This window comes from Clytia hemisphaerica, unplaced genomic scaffold (assembly GCF_902728285.1).
Source record: "Clytia hemisphaerica strain Z4C2 unplaced genomic scaffold, Clytia hemisphaerica genome assembly, whole genome shotgun sequence".
Taxonomy (NCBI): Eukaryota; Metazoa; Cnidaria; class Hydrozoa; order Leptothecata; family Clytiidae; genus Clytia; species Clytia hemisphaerica.
In genome coordinates this window covers 1,649,464-1,663,817 of record NW_027103359.1, presented here as the reverse complement: position 1 = coordinate 1,663,817, position 14,354 = coordinate 1,649,464, and the positions used below count along the sequence as shown (strand labels likewise).

The window sequence follows — 14,354 nt, the reverse complement described above, 5'->3', positions numbered from 1 at the left end:
CATCTGAAGATGCTTTGTAGCTAAAATGAAACGTACGCTAAGGTCCCGAATAGTAAGGGGACCGAAATTCTTTCTGTATGTCTGAATAAACGGGGAATGAAAAAAATTTGCTTCTATTAAGCGTTAAAACCTATTAATAAAAACTCTAGAAATATTACTAAGAAACACGAGGACGGGCTTCATGGCCTCTAAAACACCTAAGTTCTTAAGCAATTGCACAAAATACTCACAAAATGGTAAAGATGAAAATTAAAAAAACGGGGGGGGGGGGGTGTCTGAAAATTTTTCGAAAATTAATAACAGGTTAGGGACGTTTATTCGGGACCTTAGAGTAAAATAATGTGTTTTAGAACAACAACTCAATATTCGTTCGGGTTGGGCGCCTACCACACATGAAGCTGCATGATGTAAAACCAAGACTGGAACGTGTCAGGCATTTCACAAGCTGAAAAAGGGGGAAAGAGAACATTTAAAATAATTAGTAGCACCTATATACTATACATTGAAACGAGGGATATTTTTTAAATTGTGGCGCAGGCTTGTTTGGCAATCGTACCGTATCTTTAATACCCAGAATGATGTAAAAATAATCATCTTCTGTTATATTTTGAAGGTTTTCAAAGGAATAAGCCGGAATAAGGTCACATATTTCTGGTTGTAACCTCTGACGTTAGATTATAGAAGTTTTCCATCTTTTGTCTTCAGCTTTTTTCAATTGTACGTACAATTTTACTGAAGACCTTGAAGGGTGGGGAATTTCCCAAAGCTTACGTTTTTTTCACATGTACGTAAAATATTACTTAAGACCTTGAAAAGTGGGGAATTTCCCTAAGTTTACGTAGTGTTTTAAGGCCTTATGTAGAGTTTGCTTACGTTCAAAAAGTTTTGAACGGAAGGAAAAGTCACGTAAGACCTTCTTAATCAACAAAAACTCTACATAATGTCGGGGAAATTCCCCAAAAACAGCCTTACGAACGATTTTCCGTAAAGTCTACAGTAAAATTTTACGTGCATGTGAAAAAAGCTTTACGTTCAAAAAGTTTTAAACGGAAGGAAAAGTCACGTAAGACCTTTTTAAGCTTTTTTCACATGTACGTAAAATTTTACTTAAGACCTTCAAGGGTGGGAATTCCCCTAAGCTTACGTAGTGATTTAAGGCCTTAAGTAGAGTTTGCTTACGTTCAAAAAGTTTTGAACGGAAGGAAAAGTCACGTAAGACCATCTTAATCAACAAAAACTCTACATAATGTCGGGGAAATTCTCAAAAGACAGCCTTACGAACGATTTTCCGTAAAGTCTAAAGTAAAATTTTACGTGCATGTGAAAAAAGCTTTACGTTCAAAAAGTTTTAAACGGAAGGAAAAGTCACGTAAGACCTTTTTAAGCTTTTTTCACATGTACGTAAAATTTTACTTAAGACCTTCAAGGGTGGGAATTCCCCTAAAGTTTACGTAGTGTTTTAAGGCCTTATGTAGAGTTTGCTTACGTTCAAAAAGTTTTGAACGGAAGGAAAAGTCACGTAAGACCTTCTTAATCAACAAAAACTCTACATAATGTCGGGGAAATTCTCAAAAGGCAGCCTTACGAACGATTTTCCGTAAAGTCTAAAGTAAAATTTTACGTGCATGTGAAAAAAAGAGAGGCGATCCCTAACGCAAATCGAATGTTTGCTTCTGAAAACATAAAAAACCGATATTTCTAAGATTCATACCAACAAAGAACTCTTCATAATTTACTTGATCTGCGCATGCTTCGTATAAATTCTTCGACGCCAAACTCTTGGCCTGCAACGAGATCAAAGATAGATTTTTTCTAATAGCGCTCCGCAACACATACGTCATAATTATTACTTTTCACTTGTTTTGACATTTGTACGAGTTGCAATCCCACAATTCAACGCGGCTCAATTAAAGATACGTGCAAGTTGTTATATATCTTTTGTCAAATGATGCAATTAACATACAAAAGAGATTAATGAAAAGGTTGATGGGATTGGAACTCGTACAAACACATCGAGAGTAATGTCAAAAATAAAATCTATTTTTAGCTTCAGCGCGGTGCGCTTTTCAATATAAAATACAGGAAATCCATTGCACAAAATATTATGCAAAAAAAACAAAAGTTTAGAAAGAAAATTCAGTTTCGCTATAATTTTTAAGGAGCCTTTAAAGCCAAAAAAAAGAGATGTCTGTAACACGAATCAGACTAAAAAAGTAATATACAAACTAATGTTTTAAAATCGATAATTTTAAGCTTCATTTAACATCTTAACAAACCATTTGTCTAGCAATGTTCTTTTTGATGTTACCAACGATTGAACCGAACATGAAGCCAACAGAATCGTCTCGTTTCTCGCCAGTCGCTACTGTTGTAGGTGGTGTTGTGCTACTGGGTGCCTGAAAAGAGAACACGCGTTTTTTATAAGAACATCCAACATTTTTGGAAACAACCTTCGGGTGTTCTTAACTTTTTGAGTTTTAAGCCTATAAATGTTCTTAACATATTCTTATTTTCGCCACTTTTTGAGTATTTTTGTCTATTTTCTTAAGAAATCGGTTGTTTTTGAGTCCGCGAAGCCTTAAAATATTCTTAACGTGTTCTTATCATTTTGGCCATCGAAACCTTACGTTCTTATATAGTTTTTTCTTATAAAAAAAGGTGTAAAAAATAACGAGATAGAATTTAGATGGCTAGCCAACTGTCTGCCTTCCCAAGCTGGCACAATGTTGTTTTAACGTTTGTCTAATGTTCTTAACGTCCATATAACGTTAGATGAACGTTGTGTGCCAGCTAGGTTACCTCTGTTTAAAGTGTATTCCGATTTAAAACCAAAATTCTACATGCGCGTGCGTTTTTTACAAAGGCGGGAATACTAAAGTTGGATAGAGATTATCATAAACATGGACTTTTTAAATTTTTTTACACTAAATTTTGCATTGCTATTATTAATATTATTCATCAGTGCGAGAGGTTTGAAACAACACACAGCGTTTTGATTTCGTAGATAAAACTGAGAAATTTTCACATGTTTATTATATGTTATGAAGTTTTTGCCAGCCAGCCGTTAATGCAAAACATTAAAATTCATAAAACCTCATTTGAAATTTCTTGACATCTTTGAACTGCTGCTAAATTTTGAGTTTTTACTCTGCCTTTCCAAATGTTTCTTGCTAGTTGACTTCGTGAATAGATTCTCATAAAATTCATTTTTTATATCTTTATGTTTAACTGAAAAATATAAAAACAAATGAACATGATTAATGATAAAAAATGCCCTTCTTTCTGATTCTTAAGGTTAAACAGAGAAAATCAAGTGTTGAAAATAGTTCCAGGGGGTACTGGAGAGTGTCGGGTATGTGTGGGCTGGACCTCAAAAAACCGACCCTTAAAGAAACAAATCATTGAAAAATAGACACAAAATCGGAGAAAAAGTGATCCTTAGAGAGAATCAAATGTTGAAAATACTTCCAGGGGGTACTGGAGAGTGTCGGGTATGTGGGGGCTGGACCTCAAAAAACCGACCCTTATAGAAACAAATCATTGAAAAATAGACACAAAATCAGAGAAAAAGTGATCCTTAGAGAGAATCAAATGTTGAAAATACTTCCAGGGGGTACTGGAGAGTGTCGGGTATGTGGGGGCTGGACCTCAAAAAACCGACCCTTAAAGAAACAAATCATTGAAAAATAGTCACAAAATCGGAGAAAAAGTGATCCTTAGAGAGAATCAAATGTTGAAAATACTTCCAGGGGTACTGGAGAGTGTCGGGTATGTGGGGGCTGGACCTCAAAAAACCGACCCTTAAAGAAACAAATCATTGAAAAATAGACACAAAATCGGAGAAAAAGTGATCCTTAGAGAGAATCAAATGTTGAAAATACTTCCAGGGGGTACTGGAGAGTGTCGGGTATGTGGGGGCTGGACCTCAAAAAACCGACCCTTATAGAAACAAATCATTGAAAAATAGACACAAAATCGGAGAAAAAGTGATCCTTAGAGAGAATCAAATGTTGAAAATAGTTCCAGGGGGTACTGGAGAGTGTCGGGTATGTGGGGGAATGGACCTCAAAAAACCTACCTTAAAGAGACAACCTTTTATAATTTGCGATTTCGTAATGTTTTTTTAGACCCTTATATAGACTTTAGAAGGTCAAAGAGCTGACCCTTACCGTCTATACATACCAGCACCTATTTTGAAATAAGTCTTCTAAACTGTAAAATACTTGAATTAGAGAGGTCCCAAGAGAGCAAACTTCAAAATTTAGTTTGATCCTTGACTGGAACTATAGGTACATAATACTAAAAAAAAGGATAGAAATCAAAAAATATAACAGCCTAACTATTGCTAAAAGATAAGTATTTGATATAAAATAACAGTTTTTCATTCAAAATTATAGTTTTTTTTTCATATACACAGAAGGTTTCCTCTGTTTGTCGAATTTTTGATTCATTGAATGCTTGTTTTATTTATGTATGAGAGTGTCTCTGAGCGTTTAAATTCAATTGGGTCGATATGTCTCTATGATCATAGGCAGGGAGCAAGTAGTATTTTCAAGAATTACAGAGAATATTTAGTAATAATTTCTAGGTGAGGTGACAAATATTTGAGTTCGAAATACAGAAAGATTCGAACAGTAGAGGTTCGAATTAGAGAGAGTTGACGGTATCTCGATCTAATAAAATCATGAACAACTGATGTGTATACGTAATGACTGGTAACGAAGACACAAAAATTAAAACAATCTAGTACCCATTACAATATTCTAAAGAGTTTTGCATACCATTGAACACAAAATACAGTGTTGACGCTCTCTAATTCAATTTCCATTTCATCGAATAAGGGAGAGAATCGAATAGTAGAGCGCCGTTTATGAGTTTCATGTTGATGGTGACTTTCAACATATCGAATAACAGAACATCGAATTAGAGAGTGTCAACTGTATTCACCCAATCAAACCTAAATATACACTCGTTATAAATTTTTTATGCATCTCTTTAAACATAATCTATGTAGCATTGTACTATAAATTGAACCAACTTTGCTGTTGCTGTCCACTATCAGATTGTTTCTCAGGAACATTGCCCTCATTATCATCAATGTCATCTAAATCATCGTCAACAATTTCAGCTTTAGCGTCCGGTGGGAAAACGTCCGGAAATTTGAAACGACCTTCTTTCAAAATAACATAAGCCACTTTGATGTCTTCCTGTTTATATTGTATAGCATCGTTCCTGTAAACTTTAGTTTTCACTTTTCCCGCTTGGATCCTAGTATTCACTTTCGCTACCGGTACATTGTAGATTTTCTCCATATAGTTTTTAATATCAATTTTTGACATATCTAGGGGTACGTGTAATTGTACAGTATCGTCCGGCAAATCACGACCAGGTCGGACAACTTTGACAAACCATTTTGGAAGGAATATTCTAGCTTGAAGTACAGGATTTCGAACACGGTTACGATATGCCATGTGATATTTTGTATTTATTTTGTATAAATGCTAATTTTTATCTAGAGAAAAATAGGAGATAAATTATATAAGCATGACTATTTAAAAAAGGTGAAAATTCGAACTTAAATCCATTTAAAGTGCTTTAAGTGTGCAGTAATCTTTAAATTATGATTGCTATTTTCCAACGGATGCTTCATTCCTAACATAATATATCGGGTGCGCCATAAAAAAGTTTCTCTCTTTAATATACCGTTGGAAAGATAATTCAAAAACCGAAGATCGAAGATTTGAAGCATTCTTTAAACATCCGCAAGGAAAATAAACATTAGTGCACACTTAAAGCGAACGGACTTTGGCTCAATCGGGAATATTTTTCCGAAGGGAAATTTTTGTTCCGTTCGGGAAGAAAGATTCTTGGTATGTAGATCACAGATATACATTTCTTTTACACACTAGATAGCCTAACTGCTCACAGGCTTGGAAGTGGCTTGGCAGTTTGAAGTTGATTAGTACGCCATGTTGCTTTTTAATTTACCTTAGATTTTCGAACGTTTGAGTTTCAAAACATTCGAATCGCACTGTTGAAAAGCAGAATTGAAAACAACTTGGCGGACGAGTCAGCTCTAAAACTTGAAAAGCTTCCTTTTGTATGGGAAGCCCGATCCAGTCAAGTAGTTACAGATCAGTGATGCAGATGAGAAATGAACAATTTTAAAATAATATATTTGAATATTTTGACACCGGAAGATGATCAATAATATAAATGAAATATAGAAATCTATACAAAAACACAAGTTCTCGATTAATAGAAGAACAAAAAAGAGAATAGAACGAATGAAATTTTAAATTGACAGTTTCATTATGTTATTCAAACTCTAAAAATGGAGATGCACATAATCTTCACTGATTTCAAGGATGAAAAGCATTCCTTAGCCAAAGAAAACTCAAAGGAAGTGCAATTCAAATAAATGTGAAAAACTTAATTTTTACCACATCCTTCTTCTTTTAGTAACTTGATCGTATAAGAAGAAGTAAAATAATTAGGTATAACCTTTTCATTTGAAATTGTTCTAAAAGCCTCTATTTTCAGGGTCTCCACGAGTTTTTGTTCGCTACGCACTAAACTTTTGATATATGATTTCATTCAAGGAAACGTTCAATAAATATTTACAAAATACACGAAAAGTTCGAAATGATTGAACAAGTGATTCTAGCATGAGATCATAACCATAATTACTAAGGCAGTTGGATGAAAAATGAAAAAAAGGAAAAGTTGACGAAAAAAAGACGACGAGAAGGGATATTCATAGATGAACATTATTGTTAACTTTCACCCTCCAGTAACATCATTTTAGTTTGAGGGTCTATGACAGCGTGTGAAATTTCCGGTTCTTCATTTTGCTCTACAGTCTCTTCTTCTTGTTCTCCATCGTCTGTTGTTTGTGTAATTTCTGCTGCGGCTGCAACACTCTCTTTCTCAAGAGACTCTATGATGGAGAGTTGAGATTCTTCTTGTGACTCTTCTTCCTCCTCCACATGTATTTCTTCTTGATGGACATCTTCCGAATCTTCTTGTTGATGTTGTTGGACAACCTCGTAATCGTGTAGCTCAGCAGATGATGTCGCTATCAGTGGATGCTCTTCATCGCTACGTCGTTGAATTTCTTCCATCAATTTCTGTTGTTTGACCATCTTCATTTTTTCAATCATGTTCTTTTCAACAATTGCATTCACTTTAGTGCGATGCTGTTCTAACTTTAGTCGATAAGTGTTTTTCTCTTGCTCAGATGCGTTTCGCCACATGTGAGAAAGTAACTTTGAGATTTGAGCGAAACTCAACTTTGGATTTCTAGCCACTATCTTGGCACGGTATCTCCTGCAGAAAAACAAATAAGCAGTCATTGTCTGTTTCTTCTTTTGTTTCCCACTTTTTGATTTACTCGAACATAATAAATAACCAATGGCTTTTTGGTATTCCTCGTTCATTAGTTTTTCTTGTAATTTAGCAGCCTCTCGTTTAGCCTCTAACCGCTGCTGCTGTTCAATAAATTCTTCAGTGATTTGACCAAAGGCTTCAGCAGCCTCTCCAGCCGTTTGTATCTCATGAGCAGCGGTGATTTGTTCAGCAGCGACTTGCAAACCGTACACTAAACTGTTTGGATCACGAACAGAAGAAATTTGAGCACCATTAGCTTCAGTTTCTCGTACCAGTAATAATTCGCCACATTCTTCTGGGTTGACTAAAGCACAAGAATATCATTCATATTATGTATAAAATATTATCAAATTGATAAACTCTTGCCCATTTGTACTGAACAAGAACAGAAATTGGGCCTGCAATTTACGTCAAAATAAATTGAGAAGTTTCCTCGTTTTTAGAGAATTGAAGTTTGGATGAGAAAGTGACTTTTGGTCTATTTGTTAAATGTAATTGAACATTTCCATTTGGGATGGGTATATAGACTAATATAGACTATTATAGCTAATAAGCCACCTTACTAGTGAGGGTACCGTTAAGCTCGATCAAGACTTTAATTGGTCTAAAACCAGTACAATTGGACAATTTGATTTTAGATTAGCTAGTACGTAGTATAGTAACAGGGAACTGAAAATAGTTTCGTTGACATCATGATTATCACCAGTAGTCAAAGCAAGGTTTCTCTTTGGAGACGGAAAATGGATCTTTACATAGATTGAGACTGAATGGATCTTACAGAGCAAAATGAGCATGAGATGGAAAAGTCTCTTTAAACACAACATTGTGTAATGAAGAAAATAAAATTTTTATGATACCATTTTCCTGTTCAACTCCGCTACTGCTGACTTCAACTTCTCCAGCAGTTTCTAATTCATTTTCACCACGACGTGCCCAATACACATACTCTTGTCCAGTTTCACTTGATCCTTCACTGGAAGATGTTTTGCTGACGATGACTTCCACTGTTGTTGTTTCCTCGGTTTGTGATTTTGCATTTGTTTCACTTTTGCTTGATGACTCTCCACTGTTTTGTTTTATGATGCTTTTCACTAAATCCTCTTTAGATGCCATTTTTGGGAGCTGGATTGAAACTGTCTCTTTTTATAATCTACATCATTTCAATTTTGTTTCAACTAAAATTAATAAAAAGAAGCTATTATTTACATAATTATTAAGAGTAGAATCAGAAAGTTTGACAGAGAATCGTTTTGACAATAATGGAAACCACTGGGTACTCTTGGAAATTTTTCGAAATTTTAATAAAATGGGTGCAAAAGAGAAATCATGTGTTTTTTAATATGCCGTTCATTAACTCAAATCAAATGACTTTGGAGGTTCTGTGAAATGGTGGCCGAATTGTCGTCCCATGTTTCGTCAGATAGTCCCAAGTTAGAGCAGTTGATGGTCTACGCGAGATTGAAAGTTACACCAACTGGGTTATCACGCCAACTGGATACCCCAATCTATATTTGAAGAATTTTTCTTTTACTGATTCCCAGACGGCCAGTGTTAATCGAAAGAATCAAACGCCGAATCAATTGAACCAAATTGAACACAATATACCCTTCTGCCTTTCCATCTGCTATCTTCAATTGTGTGCAAAAATACCGGAAAGAGAAAGCTATGGTTGAATTTAAGTGGAAAATATGCAAAACATATGGAAGTTTACACTAAGACTAAAAAGACAACCAAAGCATCTTATAAAGAAATATTATAATCATTAGAACAATAAAAGATGGAATTTCTTAATCCAAAAAAAAATATACAGCAAAAGCCTTTTAGAAACGTGTTCTTAAAGACAGAGCTGTTAAAGGACTCTCAAATGACTTCAAAAGCCATTAATAGTATATCATTAATTAAATCCATTATTTCATACGCAATATTATATACATTTTAATACATATTTCATTACGTCATCGTCCCTTGAGATTCTTTTCGCACATAGTCACATTTTCTGTTTTGTCACTCTCACTTCAGTTACACGAGTGCTATGAGAGAGATAAGACGTATGGTGTTGAAACATATTTTAAGTTTCAAATTTTGATATCGTTTTACTTTGATTTCAATTCACATTCGAAGTACATTTTTCAAGGCAGTTTTTACACAATGACTACACTTGGGCAATCTGGTAAGCATTTATTCTAGTTATTTGACATTTATAAATTCAGAAAATTTACAAAAATATTTATTCAAAACTTAGATTTTCATTTTACTTAATTCATTTCATTGGACTTTCATTGCATTGCACTCACACACATTCGTGCTCAGGCTCTCTGGCTCGTTTAGTCCTTTTCTTTTTCATTGGCCTTGCCTTGTTTTCATTTTGGCTCAGTTCAGTTCATTTTCTGGCCTTTTTTCATTTGCATTTGCACGTTCGTGCCCAGGTTTCATGGTCTTCTCAGCTGTGCACTCGTTTCGCCCTCATTTTCATTTGCACGTTCGTGCCCAGGCTTCTTGGCGGTCACAGCTTTGGTTTTCACCTTGTTCACGTTTCGTGCCTTTTTTGGTTGATTATCAATCATTTTTTCACCAGCCATTTTTTCACTAATTAGTCATTTTTCACTAATTAGTCATTTTCCTATTTTTCATTTATTTAGTCAAATTGTCAATTATTTTCTTTGTATTCATTTCAGTTTGAACACTTCACTATTCCATATCACAACAAATTCACGTGTTACAAATATCCCTAGCGGTCCTGCCCTGCTACAAGAGCATATTCTGTTTTCATGACATTAAAAAATTCCACAAAGACAGAGTACAATACAGACATCAAACTTTCAAAACACACAAACTGAAAGCAGTAATTATGACGTCAACATTGATTCCCATGTAAGAAAACCCCCGTTTGGATGTACAAGGTCAAACAGAACACATTATAGTAAAAGCCGCTGTAAATCAGGGGGTTCAGATCAATGTTTTGATTTGATCATTTGGCGGTTTTATTCCTGGGAGAATAATTTACCGTCAGCCTAATAAGGAATATTTTTGTACCTTAGCTGGTAATTTTTCAGCTTGAGTTCATGTCTAATGTTTTTGAATGGTTTTTTGAAGTGCTTGTTCTAAGAGATTTTTATTTTTCAAGAGAAGCAAATTTAAAAATCTTTCTTCTACAAGATTACACTTATATGCCAATTATGCATGTAAGTTTTATATGTTTTAATACTTTCTTTTTGCATATGTTTTGCATATTTTCAATATAATCCCACAACGGCAATATCAGCCAGCATAATTTTTGCATACAATTTATTATAGCGGATGGAAAGGGGAAAAGGTCTATTGAATAATTGCAATTCCATTGTCGAACGCAATAATACCCAGGATTTGCAGTTTGATTGCTTCGATTATGTTCGATTGATTCAGTTGTATTAGATTTTAGTCGCTTTCGTATGGTACTCAAGCGCTCGACCGTGCACCAGGGAAATCTCTAAGCACTTTTTTACCACCGTTAGTCGGTGGCAAAGACTCAATTTTGTAAAGCTAGACGGTGTCAATCAAACAAATCGAACGCCAAATCAATTGAACGTAATGGAATAATTGCAATTCCATTGTCGAGTGCATGCAATCGAATCGCAATTGAATATTACCCAGGATTTGCCGTTCGATTGCTTCGATTACGTTCGATTGAATTCAATTACATTCGATTGATTCAATTATATTACATTTTATTTGCTTTGGTTTGGTACTTAAGCGCTTGGCAGTGAGGATCTTATCGCAATTCTCAGATTTAGGAAAACACCAGCTTTTTGCTAATTTTTGCCTCGATTGCCCAAAACCCGTAACCTAAAAAAATTAGAGTTTTTGGCTGCCTAGTCAAAATTTTTTCATCTTCGCAGGATCCATTCCCAACCTCAAAATACATCTTTTTGTCTAGGGGTTTCTTTGGCAAATTCTTCCTTCGAAGAATATCGATCACTTTCGTTTTCCCCTGAAGACCGCGAGAGAAAAAATATTAGGGCCCGCACTCTAGGCGGGCGGCCTAGATTCGCTTTCGTTTTGTATAATTTTATAATGACGTATAAGGTAGCGTAATTCATGCAAAAATAATATGCTGCCAAACATTGACGTCATCGTGTATGGATTTAGCATGAACAATACGACCAACAGACTCGACAAAAGGAACAAACAATAAGACGACCCGAGAATCTTACGATGAGGGCATTTTGTCTCCGCCTGATATCACGCCCACAGAAGACGCTGATTAAAAAGCGGGGGTAGAGATAGTAAGTTTAATAGCTTTTGTAAGTGTTTATTTTGCGAAATATATAACCATTTTCTAATATGTTCTACAAACTAGTATTTCTAGAATTTTGATAATGGAAACTTAAATATATAATGAAGAAAAAAACAAACCATTTCAATTTTATTTATACGTTTAACCCCCGGAAAAATCAAGTATTACCTATTACGTAACTTTACATTTCCCGACTCGCTAACTCCCAGAGGAATTCCGATTGTAAACCCGATTGGTTAATTTCGGAACATCTTCATAATGGCAGATAATTTAGAAGTGTCTAGTGGAAAGGTCATGTGAATTTTTTGATGTCAGTACTAATTTTGTTGGTTGATGGCTTGTTGAATCTGGCAAGAAAAAAGTAAACAGGTATAGCTTTTTCTAACCAAGGATCCAGGGGGGGGGGGCACGCAGTTACTACAAGACAGTATGACACTTACTACCGTGCTGGTACTGTATTCAGAAGTTATGAAAGCCAAACACTAAAACTAACACTTTTGGTGTAGTAAGTGCTTATATTTTAATTCTTTTTAAAGAACTTTCAAAATTTTTCACAAAAAATAAATTTTTTTGTGAAAAAATTCTTTGTTAAAAAAAATATTTTTGTTATAAATGGACGAAAAAAAATTTGAAATTTTTCTCAGACCCAACTTTGAAATTATGCTTTCCCTAATTGTCAATAAAATGTTCTCATCAGATGTTAACCAAGTAAATTAAAAGAAAATCTAGCACAAAAAATGGCTTTAGGTTGAAAAATAATCGCAATTTAGGGTAATTTCAAGCATGTTTTTGATGATATCACTCAAAAACAGGGGTGGTAACTGGAAATCTTTTCTGAAAACAGTTACTACCAAGGTGTAGTAACTGCAAAGGGTGGTGGTCCTGAAAAAAAGTGTTGAAAAAGCACTTACTATACATCATGTCTTGTAGTAACTGCGTGCCCCCCCTGAAGGATCTGAGGGATTCGAGCAACACTGCTTGGCCACCCACGCTAAAAAGCCCTAACAGAGTGACCCACAATTTAATTTAATCGCAATCAGACTCATCTAAACCAGCTGCTGAGGTAGTGAATTGTGTACCACTTCGTAGGGCACCCCTTAGATCAGGGCGAATTTTTTTTATATTTAGAGGGGTTTTTAGAAAAAATCATTCTCATGGTTGGATAGCCCTGAATTTAGGAGTATCCAAAAATGGTATGGTTTAGATCTTGAGATATTTTGGTTTAGTTATTGAAAATTATTGATATTTTTTACTGAGTCAGCAGTTTTTCAGCATATTTACCCACCTTAGAAATGAAATATCTCAAGATCAGAACATCAAAAGTTAACAAACCATACCATTTTCGGATACTAAAAATTCAGGGCTATCCAGCTGTATGACAATCAATCGAGCGAACCAATAGACCTTTTCGCCCTTTCCATTCGCCATCTTGAATTGTATGCAAAAATACAGGAACGAAAATGCCGTGGTTGGATTTAGTTGGAAAGTATGCAAAACATATGCAAGTTTACACAAAGATTAAAAAGACAACAAAGCGTTATTATAATCATTAGAGCAATAAAAGATGGAATTTTTTAATCCAAAAAGAAATATTTAGAGAATAACAAAAGCCTTTTAGAAATTTGTTCTTAAAGACATCCCTTACCAAAACTCAGTATACTTTAAGTATATTCTATATTGTACTGCAAGTATACTTTCAGAGGTACTAAAAGTATACTTTCAGTATATATTTTGATGTTGTAGAAAGTATACTTAAAGTACTAAATTTTTGGAACAATATTCCATATACTTTAAGTATACTGCATGGAAATATACTTCAAATATACTGGAAAAAAGTATAAATAAAGTATACTTTTATACAAATTGCTAGTATTAACCACATGGCCACTTAAAACATATTCTTCAATGATGAAATTTGAAAAGTTCATGCCTATAAAGCTTATGAAATTGAAGAAATTTTAAAACCAAACTCCTATTAATCTGGTAACATTGAAAGTAAAGTAACTGTCAGTAACATTGAAAGTAAATAATCTTAAAAGCTCTTAAGCAGATAAAGAAAATCTGTATCCACTCACATCAGGTTTAACTTAAACTACCTTAACTCATCATGCTGTCACAGACTAATAGTATAATCACAAACAAAATTCATTACATTCACATAGTGCACCATTAGTGGTCCATTAGTTTTGAATAATATACAGGTAATCTATATACTTACATACTTACATAAGCAAGGTCGCGTACATCATCCATTAAACCTTTGCTAATTGTTAGCAAACACTTCATCTTCAAATTTATAAATGTTTAAAATTTCAACTGTTCAAAAAATGGTAAAACAAAATTTTCTCACAACACCACACACATTAATGTTCTGATGTTATGAGAGAATTTTTTCATGTGTTTCAAAGTTTTTTATGAAATTCACTTCTTTTTAGAAAAATCTTTCATGCATGAAAATTAACAAAGGAAAAATGATTTCAAAACAAATAAGAACTTTCCCTCTCCAAGGGCAGTATACTTAAAGTATACTTTTTGATTTATGCACCCAATTATTTTTCTTTTTATCTTTTTTTTCAAAAACAAGTACAGTAAAGTATAAAAAAAGTATACTTTTCTTATACTTTCTGCTTGCAGTATAAATGCAGTACAAATTTTGTTAATTTGAGTGATGCTTTGATTTTGATAAGTATAC

The 14,354-nt window shown here is 34.2% G+C and overlaps 3 protein-coding genes across 3 annotated transcripts in view; all 3 read right to left on the bottom strand.

The window, feature by feature from the left end:
• Positions 1-3,224, bottom strand: part of LOC136822571 (ubiquinol-cytochrome-c reductase complex assembly factor 1-like) — a 7,286-nt gene extending 4,062 nt beyond the window's left edge. The window contains exons 1-4 of the mRNA XM_067078838.1: positions 3,094-3,224; positions 2,277-2,396; positions 1,712-1,784; positions 388-445 (exon numbers count right to left, since the gene is read on the bottom strand). Of these exons, the coding sequence (XP_066934939.1) occupies positions 388-445; positions 1,712-1,784; positions 2,277-2,396; positions 3,094-3,207 (365 nt within the window). The 5' untranslated portion in view covers positions 3,208-3,224. The remainder of the gene's footprint in view (positions 1-387; positions 446-1,711; positions 1,785-2,276; positions 2,397-3,093) is intronic.
• A 1,797-nt stretch (positions 3,225-5,021) lies between these two features.
• Positions 5,022-5,471, bottom strand: LOC136821730 (large ribosomal subunit protein uL23m-like). Its single transcript, XM_067077945.1, has one exon. It carries the CDS (start codon positions 5,469-5,471, stop codon positions 5,022-5,024), a length of 450 nt encoding a protein of 149 aa, XP_066934046.1.
• Positions 5,472-6,158: 687 nt separating this feature from the next.
• LOC136822560 (eukaryotic translation initiation factor 5B-like) lies at positions 6,159-8,578 on the bottom strand. Its single transcript, XM_067078829.1, has 2 exons — positions 8,247-8,578; positions 6,159-7,693 (listed from the first exon to the last, which is right to left on the bottom strand). The coding sequence occupies exons 1-2, from the start codon at positions 8,500-8,502 to the stop codon at positions 6,777-6,779; spliced, it is 1,173 nt and encodes a 390-aa protein (XP_066934930.1). The 5' UTR covers positions 8,503-8,578; the 3' UTR covers positions 6,159-6,776.
• Between the last annotated feature and the right edge of the window lie 5,776 nt (positions 8,579-14,354).